Raw genomic sequence first — 15,378 nt, forward strand, 5'->3', positions numbered from 1 at the left:
GGCATTTCTTTATGCACAACTGAGGTCCCAACACAGCTTTTCAATAAAGGCTCGCCTTGACTTGGCCACTGCTTTTCTTTTTCAGCCTTTCTGTTGTAGATTTGCTGATGTGCTTGGGATCATCACTCTGTTGAATGACCTGGTTTGGGCCAAGCTTTAGCTGTCGGACAGACGGAGTCACAATTGACTTTAGGATACTTTACAGAGTTGGTGTGTCTGTGAAGGTTCTCAGTCATCCAGGTCATCGTAGTCTAAGGAGCTTGGAAAGCAAAGCATGTGGACTTCTTTGAGTTGCTTGAAGAAGTTTCACCTCTCATCCGAGAAGCTTCTTCAGTTCTAAGGGTCAATGGTGGAGAGTCCCAGATTTAAACCCAGTGGGAGTTTCCCCCCCAAAGAGGGACAAAGGACCTGAAGAAGCTTCTCGGATGAGAGGTGAAACGTCTTCAAGCAACTCAAAGAAGTCCACACGCTTTGCTTTCCAAGCTCCTTAGACTAGAGTTGGTGGTCGACTCAGTGACTGTAAGGTGCCCAGGTCGGTGGCCGTAAAACAAGCCCAAACCATGGCACCTCCACCACCACGTTTGACGGTTGGTATGAAGTGTTTTTGCTAATATGCTGCGTTTGGTTTTTTATCAAACACAAACTTGCTGATTATAAGTTAATCAAATCCAGTTGATTAGCGGCACTATAACTATTAAATGGAAGCAGTAAGGTGTGTTCACACGCAGGTTTTTACATACTGCTTCTGCATTCTGGCTTAACTGTATGTTAAATACAGGGAGTGCAGAATTATTAGGCAAGTTGTATTTTTGAGGAATAATTTTATTATTGAACAACCATGTTCTCAATGAACCCAAAAAACTCATTAATATCAAAGCTGAATCTTTTTGGAAGTAGTTTTTAGTTTTAGCTATTTTAGGGGGATATCTGTGTGTGCAGGTGACTATTACTGTGCATAATTATTAGGCAACTTAACAAAAAACAAATATATACCCATTTCAATTATTTATTTTTACCAGTGAAACCAATATAACATCTCCACATTCACAAATATGCATTTCTGCCATACAAAAACAAATCGGCGACCAATATAGCCACCTTTCTTTGCAAGGACACTCAAAAGCCTGCCATCCATGGATTCTGTCAGTGTTTTGATCTGTTCACCATCAACATTGCGTGCAGCAGCAACCACAGCCTCCCAGACACTGTTCAGAGAGGTGTACTGTTTTCCCTCCTTGTAAATCTCACATTTGATGATGGACCACAGGTTCTCAATGGGGTTCAGATCAGGTGAACAAGGTGGCCATGTCATTAGTTTTTCTTCTTTTATACCCTTTCTTGCCAGCCACGCTGTGGAGTACTTGGACGCGTGTGATGGAGCATTGTCCTGCATGAAAATCATGTTTTTCTTGAAGGATGCAGACTTCTTCCTGTACCACTGCTTGAAGAAGGTGTCTTCCAGAAACTGGCAGTAGGACTGGGAGTTGAGCTTGACTCCATCCTCAACCCGAAAAGGCCCCACAAGCTCATCTTTGATGATACCAGCCCAAACCAGTACTCCACCTCCACCTTGCTGGCGTCTGAGTCGGACTGGAGCTCTCTGCCCTTTACCAATCCAGCCACGGGCCCATCCATCTGGCCCATCAAGACTCACTCTCATTTCATCAGTCCATAAAACCTTAGAAAAACCAGTCTTGAGATATTTCTTGGCCCAGTCTTGACGTTTCAGCTTGTGTGTCTTGTTCAGTGGTGGTCGTCTTTCAGCCTTTCTTACCTTGGCCATGTCTCTGAGTATTGCACACCTTGTGCTTTTGGGCACTCCAGTGATGTTGCAGCTCTGAAATATGGCCAAACTGGTGGCAAGTGGCATCTTGGCAGCTGCACGCTTGACTTTTCTCAGTTCATGGGCAGTTATTTTGCACCTTGGTTTTTCCACACGCTTCTTGCGACCCTGTTGACTATTTTGAATGAAACGCTTGATTGTTCGATGATCACGCTTCAGAAGCTTTGCAATTTTGAGACTGCTGCATCCCTCTGCAAGATATCTCACTATTTTTGACTTTTCTGAGGCTGTCAAGTCCTTCTTTTGACCCATTTTGCCAAAGGAAAGGACGTTGCCTAATAATTATGCACACCTGATACAGGGTGTTGATGTCATTAGACCACACCCCTTCTCATTACAGAGGTGCACATCACCTAATATGCTTAATTGGTAGTAGGCTTTCGAGCCTATACAGCTTGGAGTAAGACAACATGCATGAAGAGGATGATGTGGACAAAATATTCATTTGCCTAATAATTCTGCACTCCCTGTAAAAAATGATACTCTGTAAAATTTATTTTTGTTTGTCTGAGGCTCTATTTGATTTAAGATCTATGACATAAACATGGCATAAATAACTGACAGTTTATAAATGACTGAAGACAAAAATGGGGGAAATTTAATAATTGACATTTATTAGATTTTTGACAAATTCAGCAAAAAGAATAAGAAAAGAGATGTTAATATACAGGCATTTGATTAAATCTACCTAAAAAAAACAAAAACCTCTAACCACCACAACTATGCGCAAAAAGACCTTCAAACGGGTGCTAAATGATGCACACTGAGCAGAATCAGGGATAACAGTCTGCACTCAGAAGCTTCACCTGCAGGCAAAATACTGGTGAGCCTTAATAAATCAGTGTAACCTGTAACCTCACACTAGGTTAATTACTGAAGGAGAAGAGCTCTGGTTTCAGCTTGGCTCTGCATACAGCAACACAACAGAAGCTCAGAGTACAGCACAAGGTCATTCAGATAACCCCGCAGGTGACCTGTAACGCCGTTATGCAAGGCTGAAATATTGCACATACACAGACTCGTTTCATAAGAAATCTTTCTGAACATTACGCAACTCTTTTTGATAACCACCCTGTAAAGATACTCAATTAGAACTGGGAGTTTAAGGTCATACCATGAATGAAGTTACTTAGATTGAGTACAGGATCATACTGGTCACCAGTCTGCGTGTCTGTGCGAGCCATAGTATGAGAATCAGTCAGTTATTGTGTCGCTGAACATAAATGAACACAGTTCTGGTTTTTTTATGTGGAAAATGACTACAAAGCTATAATGGGGAAACACAATGCACTTGCAATCATACATAACTGTTCTTAGTAGAAGCTGATATTATTAATAATTACATGAACTGCAATCAATAAACGGCTACAAAATGTTTTGGTAACAAATCTGTCTTTAAAAATACATTCTCCAAATCCTCCCCCCCCCCCTTTCCAGCTGGGACACTGCACGAGTCCCTGCGTAGGTGCTGAAGAATCAGACAGAAAAAAATGAATCCCAACTGTTGCTTTACAAGTTGTCCACCATTTAAATGACTTGATGTAATATGGAAAACACTAAAACGTCATTAGCTGTTCCATTTATAGTCCTTCCCAAAAAAATAAAAAAAAAACAATCTCTCATTGGGAAATTTTAATTGACATCTTTTTAACCGCTATATTAATTGCATTACCTTATTGCAGTCTACAAAAAGAAAAAAGAAAAACCTCACTTTAGAATTTATTTAGGATACAGAGGATACGAGAGAGGAGTGTCTTGGAAGTGACGTTGCCCACGTTTCAGTTGTTTTTCTTTTCAGGGAAGTTTGAAGAAGGTGCGTATGGTGGAGGTCGCTCCTGCACGCAAACCCAGAAGATGGTTTAATATGATTAAAATGCCATTAAAGAAGAGGTCACATGTTGCTGAGGTAAAGACATCCAAAGCAGCTTACCATGGGCATGTAGACATTGTGTGGATTGCTGGGATTGTAATATGCGCTGCCTGCTGCTTCAGCCGCCTTGGCGTTACCTGTGCATAAAATGGCAAAAAACAGGGAGATGAAGACTGAGTAATGACCGCAGAACATACTCTAGAACAGTTCCTAACACTGTAATGAGAAAAGATGCACAGAAGAATGCTTTAGTAGTCACATGAAGCGCAACTGAAAACTTCTAAGATCCTCAAACTTAGAAAAATCTATTGGCACAAGGTGATGAAGCACAGACTGATGCACAGAAGGTGACGCTGTTTTTAACCGAAAATCCCCAAAGTTGCTAGAAAAACAACAACATGAGGGCGAGAAGACTGTTTTATTCCTTGACATTTTTATCTGTAGAGAAGGAGACATCAGCACCCCCCTTTTTTCTTTTTTAATGGTGTGCTTTGAAGTGATTCATGTTGAGGCAGACAGATCCGATCTGACAAGTGCAGTGGCACAGAGGAAGAAAAAAAAAAAAAAAAATAGGGAGTGAGAGAAACAGACCTGGAGGTGGTTGTGGTGGTGGTGCTGTCCAGTTCTGAGAGGGTGCAGCCCAGTTTTGTGGTGGCCCAGGGTACGGGGGAGGAGGGGCCATGTAGTCAAAACCAGATGGGTACATTCCTGGAACACAGATGGCCAACAGAATTTTTATTATTTTTTTAAAGATGCAGTTTGAAGGTCACAGGGGGTTGCAGCCTGTTTGTACAATTATTTACACAATAAAAAAGATAAAGAAAAAAAACAGGACACTGACAGAGAGAGAGGGACAGCATGATTTGCGCCTCGAGGGTGCACATTTTTAACTTATGTGCAAAGAGACAAAAAAAAAAAGTGCGCTTACATACAAATGCAAGAAAACAAGGCTACAAACTATAAGCACTTTTATTGATTATGAGGAAGAAAGGAAAAAAGAAAGTGAAAGAAATCTACAAAATAAAATGCAGAACCTGGAGTTACAACTGCGCTGACTATAAGCTAGATTTTAAAAATCACTACTTATGTTGCCGCCGGTCTTCAGTTGAATCAGACGTTTAAAAATAGACCTACAGACAGAGAGACTGTGTACCTGCAGCAGCAGGTGGTGGATAAGAGTAGGGCATGTTCCCAGCAGCAGGGGGAGGCCCCTGGTAGAAGCCATTCTGCTGGGGAGGTGGTGGGTAGGGATAGCCCTGAGGAGCAGGTGGAGGTTGGCCATAGCCATTCATCATACCAGGTGAAGGGTAACCGTAGGCAGCAGCTCCATTCTGCACCGGAGCGCCACGAGAAGCTGGAGCACAGAAAGAATAAAAGTGACTTTCCAAAGACTCCAGAAGACACAGAGTTATCTGTATCGTAATGTCCTTTATTTCTATAAAGCGTTTAATCTTTAAAGTTTTTTTTTTTTTTTACTGCAACTGTACCATGTTTTTAATATAGTAGGACTGCTACTTTGGTAAAGGGTTTAGCTACCTTAACACGTGTTTCCTGGTTATAAAGAAAAGGTACTGAATTAAAATGGCATACGAACCATTTGTGGCCAGTTTGAAGAGGTGCTGTCCCAACTCTATGGCTCCTCCACTGGGGAATGACATCTTGAAATGTGCCTGACCCTCCCAGCCACCTGATTAAAAAGTCAATTCCCTTTAGAGTAAATACAGAAAGCTGCCTTTTTTAAGCAAAGTAAAGTTCTGAAACTAATACGCCACAGTTTTCACTAATATGGGTTCATATGAGATTGTTTTAGAGACAGACAATCAAATGATAGTGACTAAGTGTAAAAGCAAAAGGCTTCCTACCACCGGGCTCAGCAGACACTGTCCCTTTAATGTAGTTGGCTGCAAAGACTGGCTGCTCAATGCTGCAGCCCTTCATCAGGTAATAGGGGAACATGGCTGAACCCAGGCAGTCCTTGGTGTTACTGGATACAAACACCAACTGAGCCGGTGAACAAGAGATGAGGCAAAAAGATGAGTTACATAAGGATACATGAGCACATGAAAAGCAGCCGTAAACATCACAGGAATCTTTTGTTTATTGATAATTTGGGTAGTACCCTGTATGGTGTGAGGTACACCGTGCCCTTCTTGGTCCCCTTCAGCAGATCTGTCTTGCAGGTGACATCACTGAATGACAGCTCCACATTCTTGCACTCCCTTAAAACACTGGATAAAGATGAGGCAAATGAAAATTAGGTCACTGCTTACAGTAACTATAAAGGAGCTAAAAAGTACGCTAACATGTACAAATTGTATTTCGCAGCAGCTAGAAAAAAAATTGCTTTACGAAACATGCAATGGGAAGACATTTGTGTTTTACAAGATTTCAACATCCTGACAAAAAATGCTGCCAAAACTTCCTGTTTGGATAGTCTGCTAACGCATCTTGCTTAAACCACATTATGCAACGATTTTAAAGTAAGGCCATTAAATGTCTCGCCGTTAAAAGAGCACACAAAATACACAACGCCCTGAAATATACAGTAAACAATAAAACAGCTAATGCTAACATTACCTAGGCCAGCTAGCTGGAGGCTAGCAGTTGGATAGCATTGAGTTGACTACGCATTGGAAAGTAAAAGGTAAACAAGCCGAAAACAGAGGCGACAGTTGGCTAGTTAATACAATTAAACACCCTGACACTAGGTAATACCCTCACCTCTCTCCGTTGTTTATCAACACGTTGCCGTTATGCGTATGATTTCGATTCAAAGCCATGTTTACGAGCCGTCCTACGCTCTCCTGTTGCCTATGCTTAATGCTAAAGCCAGTCTATCAGCCTGACGGGAATCACCCAGAAACGTCACGAGCCTTACGTCACCACGCCGTCTGACAACTCGTGACCTGCCGTGGGACTGTAAACAATATCCACACGATCAAACAGAAGAAGTGTCTCACACGATCCCAGTAAAAGTTAGAAATATTCAGAATGGTTTCTGAATAAAAGTGTGTTTACGCTGGATTGTTATTCCCAACGTATTTTCCCCGCCACCCATCCGTTTTGGATAGGTGTAACATTTTTTTTCTAATAATGTAAATTATAAATAATCAAATAAATTTGACGATGAAATGAATAATTTGATTCCAAGTTATCACAGTCTTTTTCCGTCAAGTTTTAATATATTTTATCTTATTTTATTTATTAATTCCTTTACTAAGAAATTCCTTTATTTATTTATTTAATTATTTATTTTCTTACTTAGTTTCAGTTAATTTCCAGACTGGATTTGTTCGTATTCATTTAGTTTTATCTCTGAAAATCCACTGGGTTTTTTGTTTGTTTGTTTTTTTATTTGTCTTGTTTTGTTTTGTTGGTTTGGTTTTTGTTGTTGTTCCTATCCGTTATCATTTACTAATTCTTTGCTAGCTCATCGGGGAGGGGGGGGTGCTTTGGTTGTTATTTTTTTGCTAACGTGTAGTTTTTAATTCACCTATTTTTCCACTCCTTTTACTTTTTAGTGTAATTTAATGTAGGAATTCTGTAGATAAAATAGAATAATATTACAGAGTTAATAATTAGCTATTGTTTGAATGTTACATATACAAACAAGTGAATCAAGCCAACTGTTCATCATTTTATTGATAATTTGAAATAATATAGTTACATATTATGATGGGTGTTTCCGGGATATTATACAAGGTAAAGCACAGATGGAGAAACTCGTGAGCTGCCCTGCTCCCTCATATAGATGTATTACAACATGAAGTACTGCCGCTATTTAAGGCATAATCCTCTGTATTAATACGCAGTTTAACATCAAAATGTGCGTAAGTAATTCAAGCTTTTATGTTCTGTTATATTTCCATCCAAAATACAATGAAGTAGACGTGCAATGCAATCAGAAGTACTGTTTTTTTAACCAGGTATTTTACATTTTTACTTTAATATAGTAAATGTTACAGTTACAACATTTATCCTGCAAATTATTAAAAAATAATTTACAAAAATTAGGTTATTTATACAAAACTATGCATAGAGTGTAACCGATTATTTCCCAGTTTCTCTTTTGCTGTTGTTCTATTTGCCCCCTTTTGTATTGGCTATATATCTGTTTCTCCCGGTGTATATAAACTTGTTGACAATAAGGGAAATAGAAAAAACGACAACCATATCCACGCAGGCAACATCATTATAGCAACTGCCGAGATCTCTCCCTGATTCTATGTACTACACTTTCTATACTGTAGCCTTTGAATGGGATAATTAAGGTTTAGCTAAATTAAAATTAGCTTGAAAGCTGCACTGTGCTGGAGTCCAGCTAGGTCTGGATTAAGATAACTAACTTCATTTAAGCCTGCACAGAAAATCAGGTCATTTATTGCAAAGCAAAATGTTTTCAAAGCAAACACAGCTGGAATAGAGCAACAAAATGGGCATTTCCTTGCAATTCTGACAGGATGAGTGGGTGTTCTGATGGCAGTGAGTAAAGGTTTAAGACTGCTTATATAATAACTGGGGTGGGTACAAGCTTTGCCATGGGGAGAGCGAGAGGGGGGTGAGGCCAGCGAGTTATGCAATGCTTTCATTTAATGGCCCCCTTAGGATAGAGTTGGCCGTGCATGCGCTCAGTGTGATATTTAATATTTAAACGTTGACCTTTTTTTATTAATTACCGGCTTTATTCTGTGGCCGCGTGCACGTCAGCTTCTGTAGCTCTCGGTGCGCGCAGGCGGGTGACGCTGAGCAGGTCTGCGACACCCTTTAACTCTCTGCACTGCACTGGTCCCCGAGCCCGAGGAACGCCATAGCTTTAAATTAATTAACACTAATTAACAGCTGTCACGTGACCGTCTCCAGCGCCTTAGATAGGGCTGGATGTTTCTGCTGTTAAGTTTGCAAACTATAGCGAGATGAATTATCGTTTTATAAAGATTTGCGCGACTCTTTTACTTTTCACCGTCATGGCTCGGCGCTGCGTCTGCCTTTCCCCCGATCACAGGAAGAAAACACTCGAGCAGAGGAAACAGCTCGCCATGCCGCGAGTCACCTGCTCTCTCCGAGGCATCAGAGCTGTGTTTGGTCCAATGGTGAAAAACAATGTGTACGCCAGAGGTGAGGTATAGGGCAGCGGGATGTGAGGAAGATGCTTGGTTCATTTAGTTGACCCTCATCTTTTGCATTGATCTCAGACCATGTGTGTGTGTGCTTTGTTTCCTTAGACGTGACAGGGGCCACAGTCCCAGTGCCTCAGTATGAGAAGACCTGTGGAGTGCAAGTGGCTAGAGTGAAGAACCAGAGCCTCTCGTTTTTCAGCAGATATGACAGCTGCTTTGTCCGTGTTGAGGTGTGAATCCTGCTGCAGAGTTTACATGAAGGAAATGTATGGGATTGCCAAGTAGCGCCAAAAATAATGCAACTATAGTATATTTACTATTAAGTTTTAATGATTGAAACCAATGGAGGTAAAAATGAGTTTACAATCTGCATGTATGTCACTTCTTGACAGCCATGCTGCAATAACCTTTCATCCTCAGGGCAGCAAAGTCGTCATCCCGCTGCAGGTCCAGCTGGCAGGAGAGGATCGATGGATCAGGGTCAACATCAGCTGTCCCCTGATAAAGGCAAGAAGTGAGAGGACCCAGCCTCGCCCAACACGTGAGTGGAGACAGCTGATTGAGCTTGACAAACTCACTGACCCAGTTGTGTCCTGTATACCTAAAATCCGCTCTCCCTTTTCATCAGTCAAAAGTCACCCTGGCACAATTTCCCTATGGAGCCAAGTTTAGAGTGTTGTCTTGTTGTTCTTGTAATTACCAATACTGGGTAGGAGTCTGCACAGTTCAGAGTGACGATCTAAGACATTTAAAAACAGAACTCTTCTCCAGCATTCCCTGGAAACTGTGACATTGAAAGAGCTCTTCGAGTGGACTGTGGCCACCAAAGGGTTTCCAGTGATGTCTGCTACAAACTGGGCTGCTGCTATGATGCTCGTGATTCAGCCTGCTACTACACACTCAATGGTAAGATCTGTATTTTCCCCTCCAACCTTTCGTCTAAACAAGCAGGGCTGCTTCTAGGACTCTTAACCCCTTAATAACCAGTCGTGTGGGGGGCTTAAGGGAAATCAGAAATATCAGAAATGGATACCTAATCAGAGGTTTATGTATTTTGACTGTGGACAGACCTCCTGCCAGTATATGCGTGGCCTTCATTACAAAATGCAGTCTTGTTACCACTGTAAATATGTTTGGTACTACAGAGTACCAGGTACCAAGCAGTACCAATAATGTTTGGCACTGATGAGCAGTAAAATGTCATCTATAGTTGGCAGCAGAGCTTTCAATACATGCTAATGCAGTATTCAACATTATGTAGTTATAAAGACAATTATGCAGAGATGAGGACAAAACAGGGTTTTGTTTTTGGGTTTTTTAATTTGTGTTTTACTCAAAAAACAACTATGCAACATTATCCTGTTTGACTCCATCCAGCCTGCTCTCTGGACGGACACTTTGTGTTCTCAGTAAACGCTGCAGATGCACACACGCCCATTGATCCCAGCAGCCTCATTGTAAAGGATCAGCCGCACTGTCACCCTGTTGTCACAACCCCAGATACTGCTGTCTTCAAGATAGGAGTCTCAGACTGCGGTGCAAAGAGGAAGGTAAATATTATATCTAATATTTAGATTGGGGTATCATCCTAATATTTTTGCACAGTTACACAAAGCCAGTCACAGCATTGAGCACAAGCTTTCATTTAGATGTGTCTGTGGTCCACCATGAATTTTCACATCATCTTCTTTTCTTAAACCTTTTTTTTTTAAATCTCTCCGGCTTTTAGGCAAATGGAGATGTGGTGATCTACGAGGTGGAAGTGGTGGAGCTACATACAGGAAATGATGGGAAAAATTCTCAATTTAGGTATGGAGATGGATACATCTTCTTCTAGAAGACGGTACTGGTGGTGATGAATGTTTTGGGGTTTTTAGTCTTCAGGTCCAGTGTGAATACGACTCCTCTGATCTGAAGCGTGCAGCAGAACTGCGGTCTTTGTATGCGGTGACTAATCCACCACCTGTCATTGCACTGGGGTCCATCGGAGTGCAAATGAGAATAGCCACAGGTACTAAAATGGAATGAAAAGGCACTTTGTATGCAAATGACAGCTGGTGATGTGTATATGTTTGTTGCTGCAGATGCATCCTTTACATCCTTTATTCCCGAGGAACAGCTTCCACTGACTTTGCCCCTTCGTGAAGCTGTGAATGTGGAGATTTCCATCGTGCAGCCATCTCCAGATCCCACACTTTCCCTGCGAGTGCGAGACTGCTTTGCTTATCCTGGGTCAAGACACTCTGTGTGGACACTTCTCTATGATGGGTACGTTATTAACCCCCACCCCTCAATAAAAAAACAAAAATTAAAAATATAACAGCACAGTTTTGTCCCTTTTGTACAGATGTCCAAATCCTCAGGATAATATGAGAAGCTCTGTCCCTGTGGACAAACAGGGGAAGACCACATCTCACTCACAAATCAGGAGGTTTGATGTCAAGACCTTTGCCTTCTTGGACCCCAGCACAGGCCATCCAAGTCCAGAGGAAGTATGTTTCATCAGATTATAATATTTCAGCAACGCAGCGTTTTGTTTTTTCCCCCACAGACCTGGCTATGTGTTTTCTCTCACTCAGATGTACTTCTATTGTTGGGTGGAAATCTGCACGAATGACGTTGACTGTGCGCAGCGTTGTACCTTCATTTGTGAGTATACCACAGTACACTTAATGTGCTGTTTATTTTTGGAATTTTTTAAAAATCTGTCCTGTGTCCTCCCACAAGCATCTGAGGGGGAGAGGCCGAGAAGAGAGGCCGCATCTCAACCCCACCAGCTTCAACTGGTCTCTTTGGGGCCAATGCAGCTGGTCCAGAATAACACTGAAGCCGAGAAAGACCCCTGCATGAAACGGGAAAAAAGTAAATCCAGCAATACACCAAACTAGAATCATTACATGAAAGAGTATGAATGACACTCTTTAAATAGAATCTCGCACCCTCTCTTCCTTAGTGTTTCAGGTGATCGTATACATCCTGTCTGGTGTTGGTGCTGGCCTTCTTGTGGTCCTGCTGTTCATTGTGTGTTCAAGCATCAGGAGAATGCAACGAGCACATGACGAACAAGATGCATCTCAATAAATGTCAATTTGTCCATATGTGCATTTGTTTTGGTTTTTTGAGCTTAAGGCTGAGAGCCAAATGGCAGGAAAAACTGGACTGGAAATCAGTAACAGCAGATCTGATGGGATGCAAGTGTCTATAGCAATCTGTAAAACACAGAGCAGGCTTTGTCATGGTGTGAGGCCATCACATTTTGATCCACAATGCAATTCCATGTGAAACCAACTAATTATTAACAGCATGACAATGAGCCCGAACACACTGCCAATGCCGTAAAAGTGTAGCTGGATAGAAAAACACAGAGTGAAACCACCAGCCATGGATTGGCCTCCCCAGAGCCTGGGCCTCAACATTATTAAAGCAGTGTAGGATCCTCCTGATAGAGAACAGAAATAAAGGCAGCAAACTTCCAACGAAGAGCTTTGAATGTCTTTCAAGAAGTCTGGAGAACTATTTCTGAAGTCTACTTAAAAAATGAACAAGAAAGCTGCCCGAGAGAGTTCTGAGTGTGTTGGAGAATAAAGGTAGTCGCACCAAATACTGATTTAAGCTTGTTAGAAGTGAACAAACTCTGTTATTGCCTCATGTACTGTATGTGTTTGCACTTCGATAAATTACTGAACCCATTTTTCTTGAAAAATATCAAGAAATAAGGCATGACATGACTGTGCTTCAGACATTTTGATCTATACTGACATGTTCGACCACAATGCAGATCTGTTTCATGCACAACTCAAAGGTGCTCTATAGGATTGAGATGTTGAGATGAGCTCTGACATTTGGCTGAAGATGGGTACACTGTACACACGCAGAAATACACCAAGATCAACCTATGATGTCATCACAGAAAGTTGCTGGCGCCTGCTCTGATAATTTGATGAAGTCATAAAATTGTCTACTTGTGCTTCACAATAAAAATAGTTGAACAAAAATCATAAAATTGTGATCTTAAAATTCAGGCGAAAGAGATTAGTCTTAAACTGCTGTTTTATAAAATTTCCGTACTTCATGTTGTAGCTTTACTGTGCTTCACTAGATTTACTATCATTAATGTGAGGAGCGAGAAATTTAATCATCGTAAAATAAAGTCAGAATACCAGTTTATTAACATAAAACCTTTATAATGCAACTGAAATACACAAAAGCAGTGAAATGAGAAGAAAAAACGGGCAGCTGACTCAGTAAGGTCTGAACTTCCTCTGTGCCCTCAGCAGAGCTATTCTCTGTTTATCCTCCTCAAACTTTTTCCTTAGTTCAGCGATATCTGGAAAAGAAAGAAAGAAAAGGAAACTTATTTAAATAAAATGCTTTCACAACCTCAAATGTAAACAATGTCATTAACATATCAGAGACTTACGTTCTTTCTGCGTGTTTCTGTGCTGCCAGGTGTAGAAGTTCAAGAGCTCCTTCCTCTTCTTCTTCGTTATCTCCCTCTGTAGAGTCCTCTGATTGGCTGCTTCGCTGTGAGGACGCGCCTTGGCACCCTTGTGCCCTCTCGTGACTTTCACCCAGCCCTCTTCATCTTCTTGCTCCTCCTCGGCCTCCTTCTTCTGCCGCTCCGCTTCCTGTGGACAAAACATCAAACCCACGTTGAAGCTACGCGGAGCGGACGTGTCAGCGGTGCTGAAGGAACAGCGACAGAGTTCTCACCTCTTCTTTATGCTTATCGTAGTCTTCCATAAAAGAGTCGACTTTTTGTTGCAGCTGCTCCGGTTGGATAAAGGAGTCTGTGTACTGCTGGATCCACTCTGCCATAAAGAAAATACAACACACGTGTCATACACCTCATTTGTTACAGATGATTCCAGATGTTCTGCATCATTTCTTCTCATTCTTAGGTCACTTTATGTCCCATTTGGCATCGATTTGTAGCCACTGTATTTACGTTAAGCTTGACTTTTGGCGTCTTTATAACAGATTTTTCACTCATAAGCTTATTCACACTTATTTTTGGTCATTTGTGTCACATTTTATTATTAGTGACTCTCTGTAGCTAAATCTCTGAGTATTTTATGACACTTTTGAACACATCTTTTGCAGATACTTTTGCTTCTTTGGTTATATTTCGCATTTTTTGTAGCCATCCACTGTGTTTGGGGCGGTTTTATGTCTCGTTTGGTTTTATTTAAGCCTCATACATTAAACTGTGTCACTTTAGCAACAGCCTACTTACTCTGCAGTCCTGTTTTGACTGGGCGCTGCTCTGTGCAGACCACCAAAGGCACATCATGTGGGTGTGATTTAACTGCTGGTAAACTGGAGGCGTTTTGAAATACAACATAGCCAACTTTGAAGCCCTGAAACAGACAGAGACACATAACGTGAAACTGAAATCTACAAAACATACATAAACAAACGAGCAACTGCGCAGGAACACAGGTCAACCTGTTTTTCAGCTGGTTTGAAGAACTTGGACAGTTTGGGTCCAGCCTCCTGGGAGGACCCCGGGTGGTCTTTCAGCTCAACTGACTGAATGCTGCCAAACTGCGAGAATAAATCTTTGACAACATCCTGTAACACACACATACACAAACAGTGAGAGGAAAGGCAGTGTGCAGTAGTTACTGTTTATATGAAGGACAAACAAACCACACAGAGCAGCCAGGCAGGCGCGCTACCTCTGAGCAGTATGGAGGGATGTTTAGCACGAATAAAGTCCGGTCCAGCGGTCTGTGGGAACTCTTCTCGGCTCGCACCCGGTGCTCCTTCACGTACAGCGAGTGCCTGGCGGCGCTATCGGAGCTGAACTGTAAGGACAACACTGCGAGGAGAGACGGGAAAAAACAACACATCAGCGTCTGCTATCACCCTGTCGACATGGCAGACTACAGATCAGCACAAACTCATACACACACCAGCCGGGTTACGTAACACAAACATTTATCTACGAGGACAAAGCGGTACAGAAAAAACGGCGTAATAATTAGAAATACCCGTAAATCCTCCAGGAATAACAGAAGCCTGATTCTTGGCGTGTTTCTTCTTGGACGGCGCCATTTTGGTGTGACCTTTCACGCCGGAAGTACAACTGAATTCCCGTTTGGTACCGTTCCCCTCCCCAGATTTTCTGCTAAGCAGGTTCTGTGTTTGCTTTAAACCCACACATTTAGTTTTTAGTTTGTATTACAGCCTACCTTAAAAAATGAATTCAATGGTCAAATTTAGCCTCGACCTTGAGGCTAAATGCTCTGAGGATCATTTATCGTTTATGTTGTCATATAACTTTTTTCACCAGCCTGTTCCAGGGTTTTAAATTTAGATGTTTTTTAAATGGAAGATGAATTTTTATATCAAAATTTCAAAATAACTAATTACTTAAGTTATTTTCTCAGAAGTTTGAGTTGGTATGTTGAAAATTTGAGCTTGATTTAATGATTAAAGAAACAAGCCTCCATGGTTTTGCTTCCCTCAAACCAATTTCAACAACTGGAGTGAATCTCTCCTTTTTAATAGTTTGGTTGTTGGTTTTACTTGTAGGTGTGTAT

General features: G+C 41.5%; 3 protein-coding genes across 4 annotated transcripts; 1 reads left to right on the plus strand and 2 right to left on the minus strand.

Annotated features, from left to right (window-relative positions):
* Positions 1 to 2,436: 2,436 nt before the first annotated feature.
* On the minus strand, positions 2,437 to 6,596 carry wbp2nl (WBP2 N-terminal like). The gene is made up of 8 exons (XM_086288503.1): positions 6,435 to 6,596; positions 5,833 to 5,941; positions 5,576 to 5,714; positions 5,308 to 5,400; positions 4,867 to 5,067; positions 4,305 to 4,421; positions 3,774 to 3,850; positions 2,437 to 3,678 (listed from the first exon to the last, which is right to left on the minus strand). Exons 1-8 carry the CDS (start codon positions 6,491 to 6,493, stop codon positions 3,622 to 3,624), a joined length of 852 nt encoding a protein of 283 aa, XP_086144629.1. The 5' UTR covers positions 6,494 to 6,596; the 3' UTR covers positions 2,437 to 3,621.
* Positions 6,597 to 8,189: 1,593 nt separating this feature from the next.
* On the plus strand, positions 8,190 to 14,053 carry LOC147332104 (zona pellucida sperm-binding protein 4-like). Of its 2 annotated transcripts, XM_086288505.1 has the most exons (12): positions 8,229 to 8,828; positions 8,936 to 9,060; positions 9,251 to 9,371; positions 9,602 to 9,736; positions 10,208 to 10,380; positions 10,560 to 10,639; positions 10,708 to 10,841; positions 10,915 to 11,098; positions 11,178 to 11,322; positions 11,410 to 11,479; positions 11,558 to 11,692; positions 11,784 to 14,053. In XM_086288505.1, the coding sequence occupies exons 1-12, from the start codon at positions 8,627 to 8,629 to the stop codon at positions 11,909 to 11,911; spliced, it is 1,632 nt and encodes a 543-aa protein (XP_086144631.1). In that variant the 5' UTR covers positions 8,229 to 8,626; the 3' UTR covers positions 11,912 to 14,053. The 2 variants fall into 2 exon arrangements, with proteins under 2 accessions (XP_086144630.1, XP_086144631.1); XM_086288504.1 differs by having other exon boundaries at positions 8,190 to 8,828; positions 11,410 to 11,692.
* Positions 12,905 to 14,967, minus strand: rrp7a (ribosomal RNA processing 7 homolog A). The gene is made up of 7 exons (XM_086288506.1): positions 14,827 to 14,967; positions 14,512 to 14,654; positions 14,279 to 14,404; positions 14,067 to 14,190; positions 13,544 to 13,641; positions 13,251 to 13,458; positions 12,905 to 13,157 (listed from the first exon to the last, which is right to left on the minus strand). The coding sequence occupies exons 1-7, from the start codon at positions 14,888 to 14,890 to the stop codon at positions 13,072 to 13,074; spliced, it is 849 nt and encodes a 282-aa protein (XP_086144632.1). The 5' UTR covers positions 14,891 to 14,967; the 3' UTR covers positions 12,905 to 13,071.
* Positions 14,968 to 15,378: the final 411 nt, after the last annotated feature.

The sequence above is a fragment of the Aulonocara sp. 'chitande type north' Nkhata Bay genome, linkage group LG4 (assembly GCF_057382095.1).
Source record: "Aulonocara sp. 'chitande type north' Nkhata Bay isolate Kocher_YH1m ecotype deep benthic linkage group LG4, A_spYH_male_GT1.1, whole genome shotgun sequence".
In the NCBI taxonomy this organism is placed as follows: Eukaryota; Metazoa; Chordata; class Actinopteri; order Cichliformes; family Cichlidae; genus Aulonocara; species Aulonocara sp. 'chitande type north' Nkhata Bay.

Excerpts from the sequence above, each read along its gene's own strand:
- wbp2nl (XM_086288503.1), bottom strand. The coding sequence starts at position 6,493 with ATGGCTTTGAATCGAAATCATACGCATAACGGCAACGTGTTGATAAAC. Across the intron at positions 5,068-5,307 it reads CTTCAAACTGGCCACAAATG|CTTCTCGTGGCGCTCCGGTG; the intron begins GTTCGTATGCCA and ends TCTGTGCTCCAG. Across the intron at positions 3,851-4,304 it reads ACCACCACAACCACCTCCAG|GTAACGCCAAGGCGGCTGAA; the intron begins GTCTGTTTCTCT and ends TTTTATGCACAG.
- LOC147332104 (XM_086288504.1), top strand. The coding sequence starts at position 8,627 with ATGAATTATCGTTTTATAAAGATTTGCGCGACTCTTTTACTTTTCACC. Across the intron at positions 9,061-9,250 it reads GCTGCTTTGTCCGTGTTGAG|GGCAGCAAAGTCGTCATCCC; the intron begins GTGTGAATCCTG and ends TTTCATCCTCAG. Across the intron at positions 9,372-9,601 it reads GACCCAGCCTCGCCCAACAC|CATTCCCTGGAAACTGTGAC; the intron begins GTGAGTGGAGAC and ends ACTCTTCTCCAG.
- rrp7a (XM_086288506.1), bottom strand. The coding sequence starts at position 14,890 with ATGGCGCCGTCCAAGAAGAAACACGCCAAGAATCAGGCTTCTGTTATT. Across the intron at positions 14,655-14,826 it reads TATTCCTGGAGGATTTACGG|TGTTGTCCTTACAGTTCAGC; the intron begins GTATTTCTAATT and ends CTCTCCTCGCAG. Across the intron at positions 13,158-13,250 it reads CAGAAACACGCAGAAAGAAC|ATATCGCTGAACTAAGGAAA; the intron begins GTAAGTCTCTGA and ends TTTCTTTTCCAG.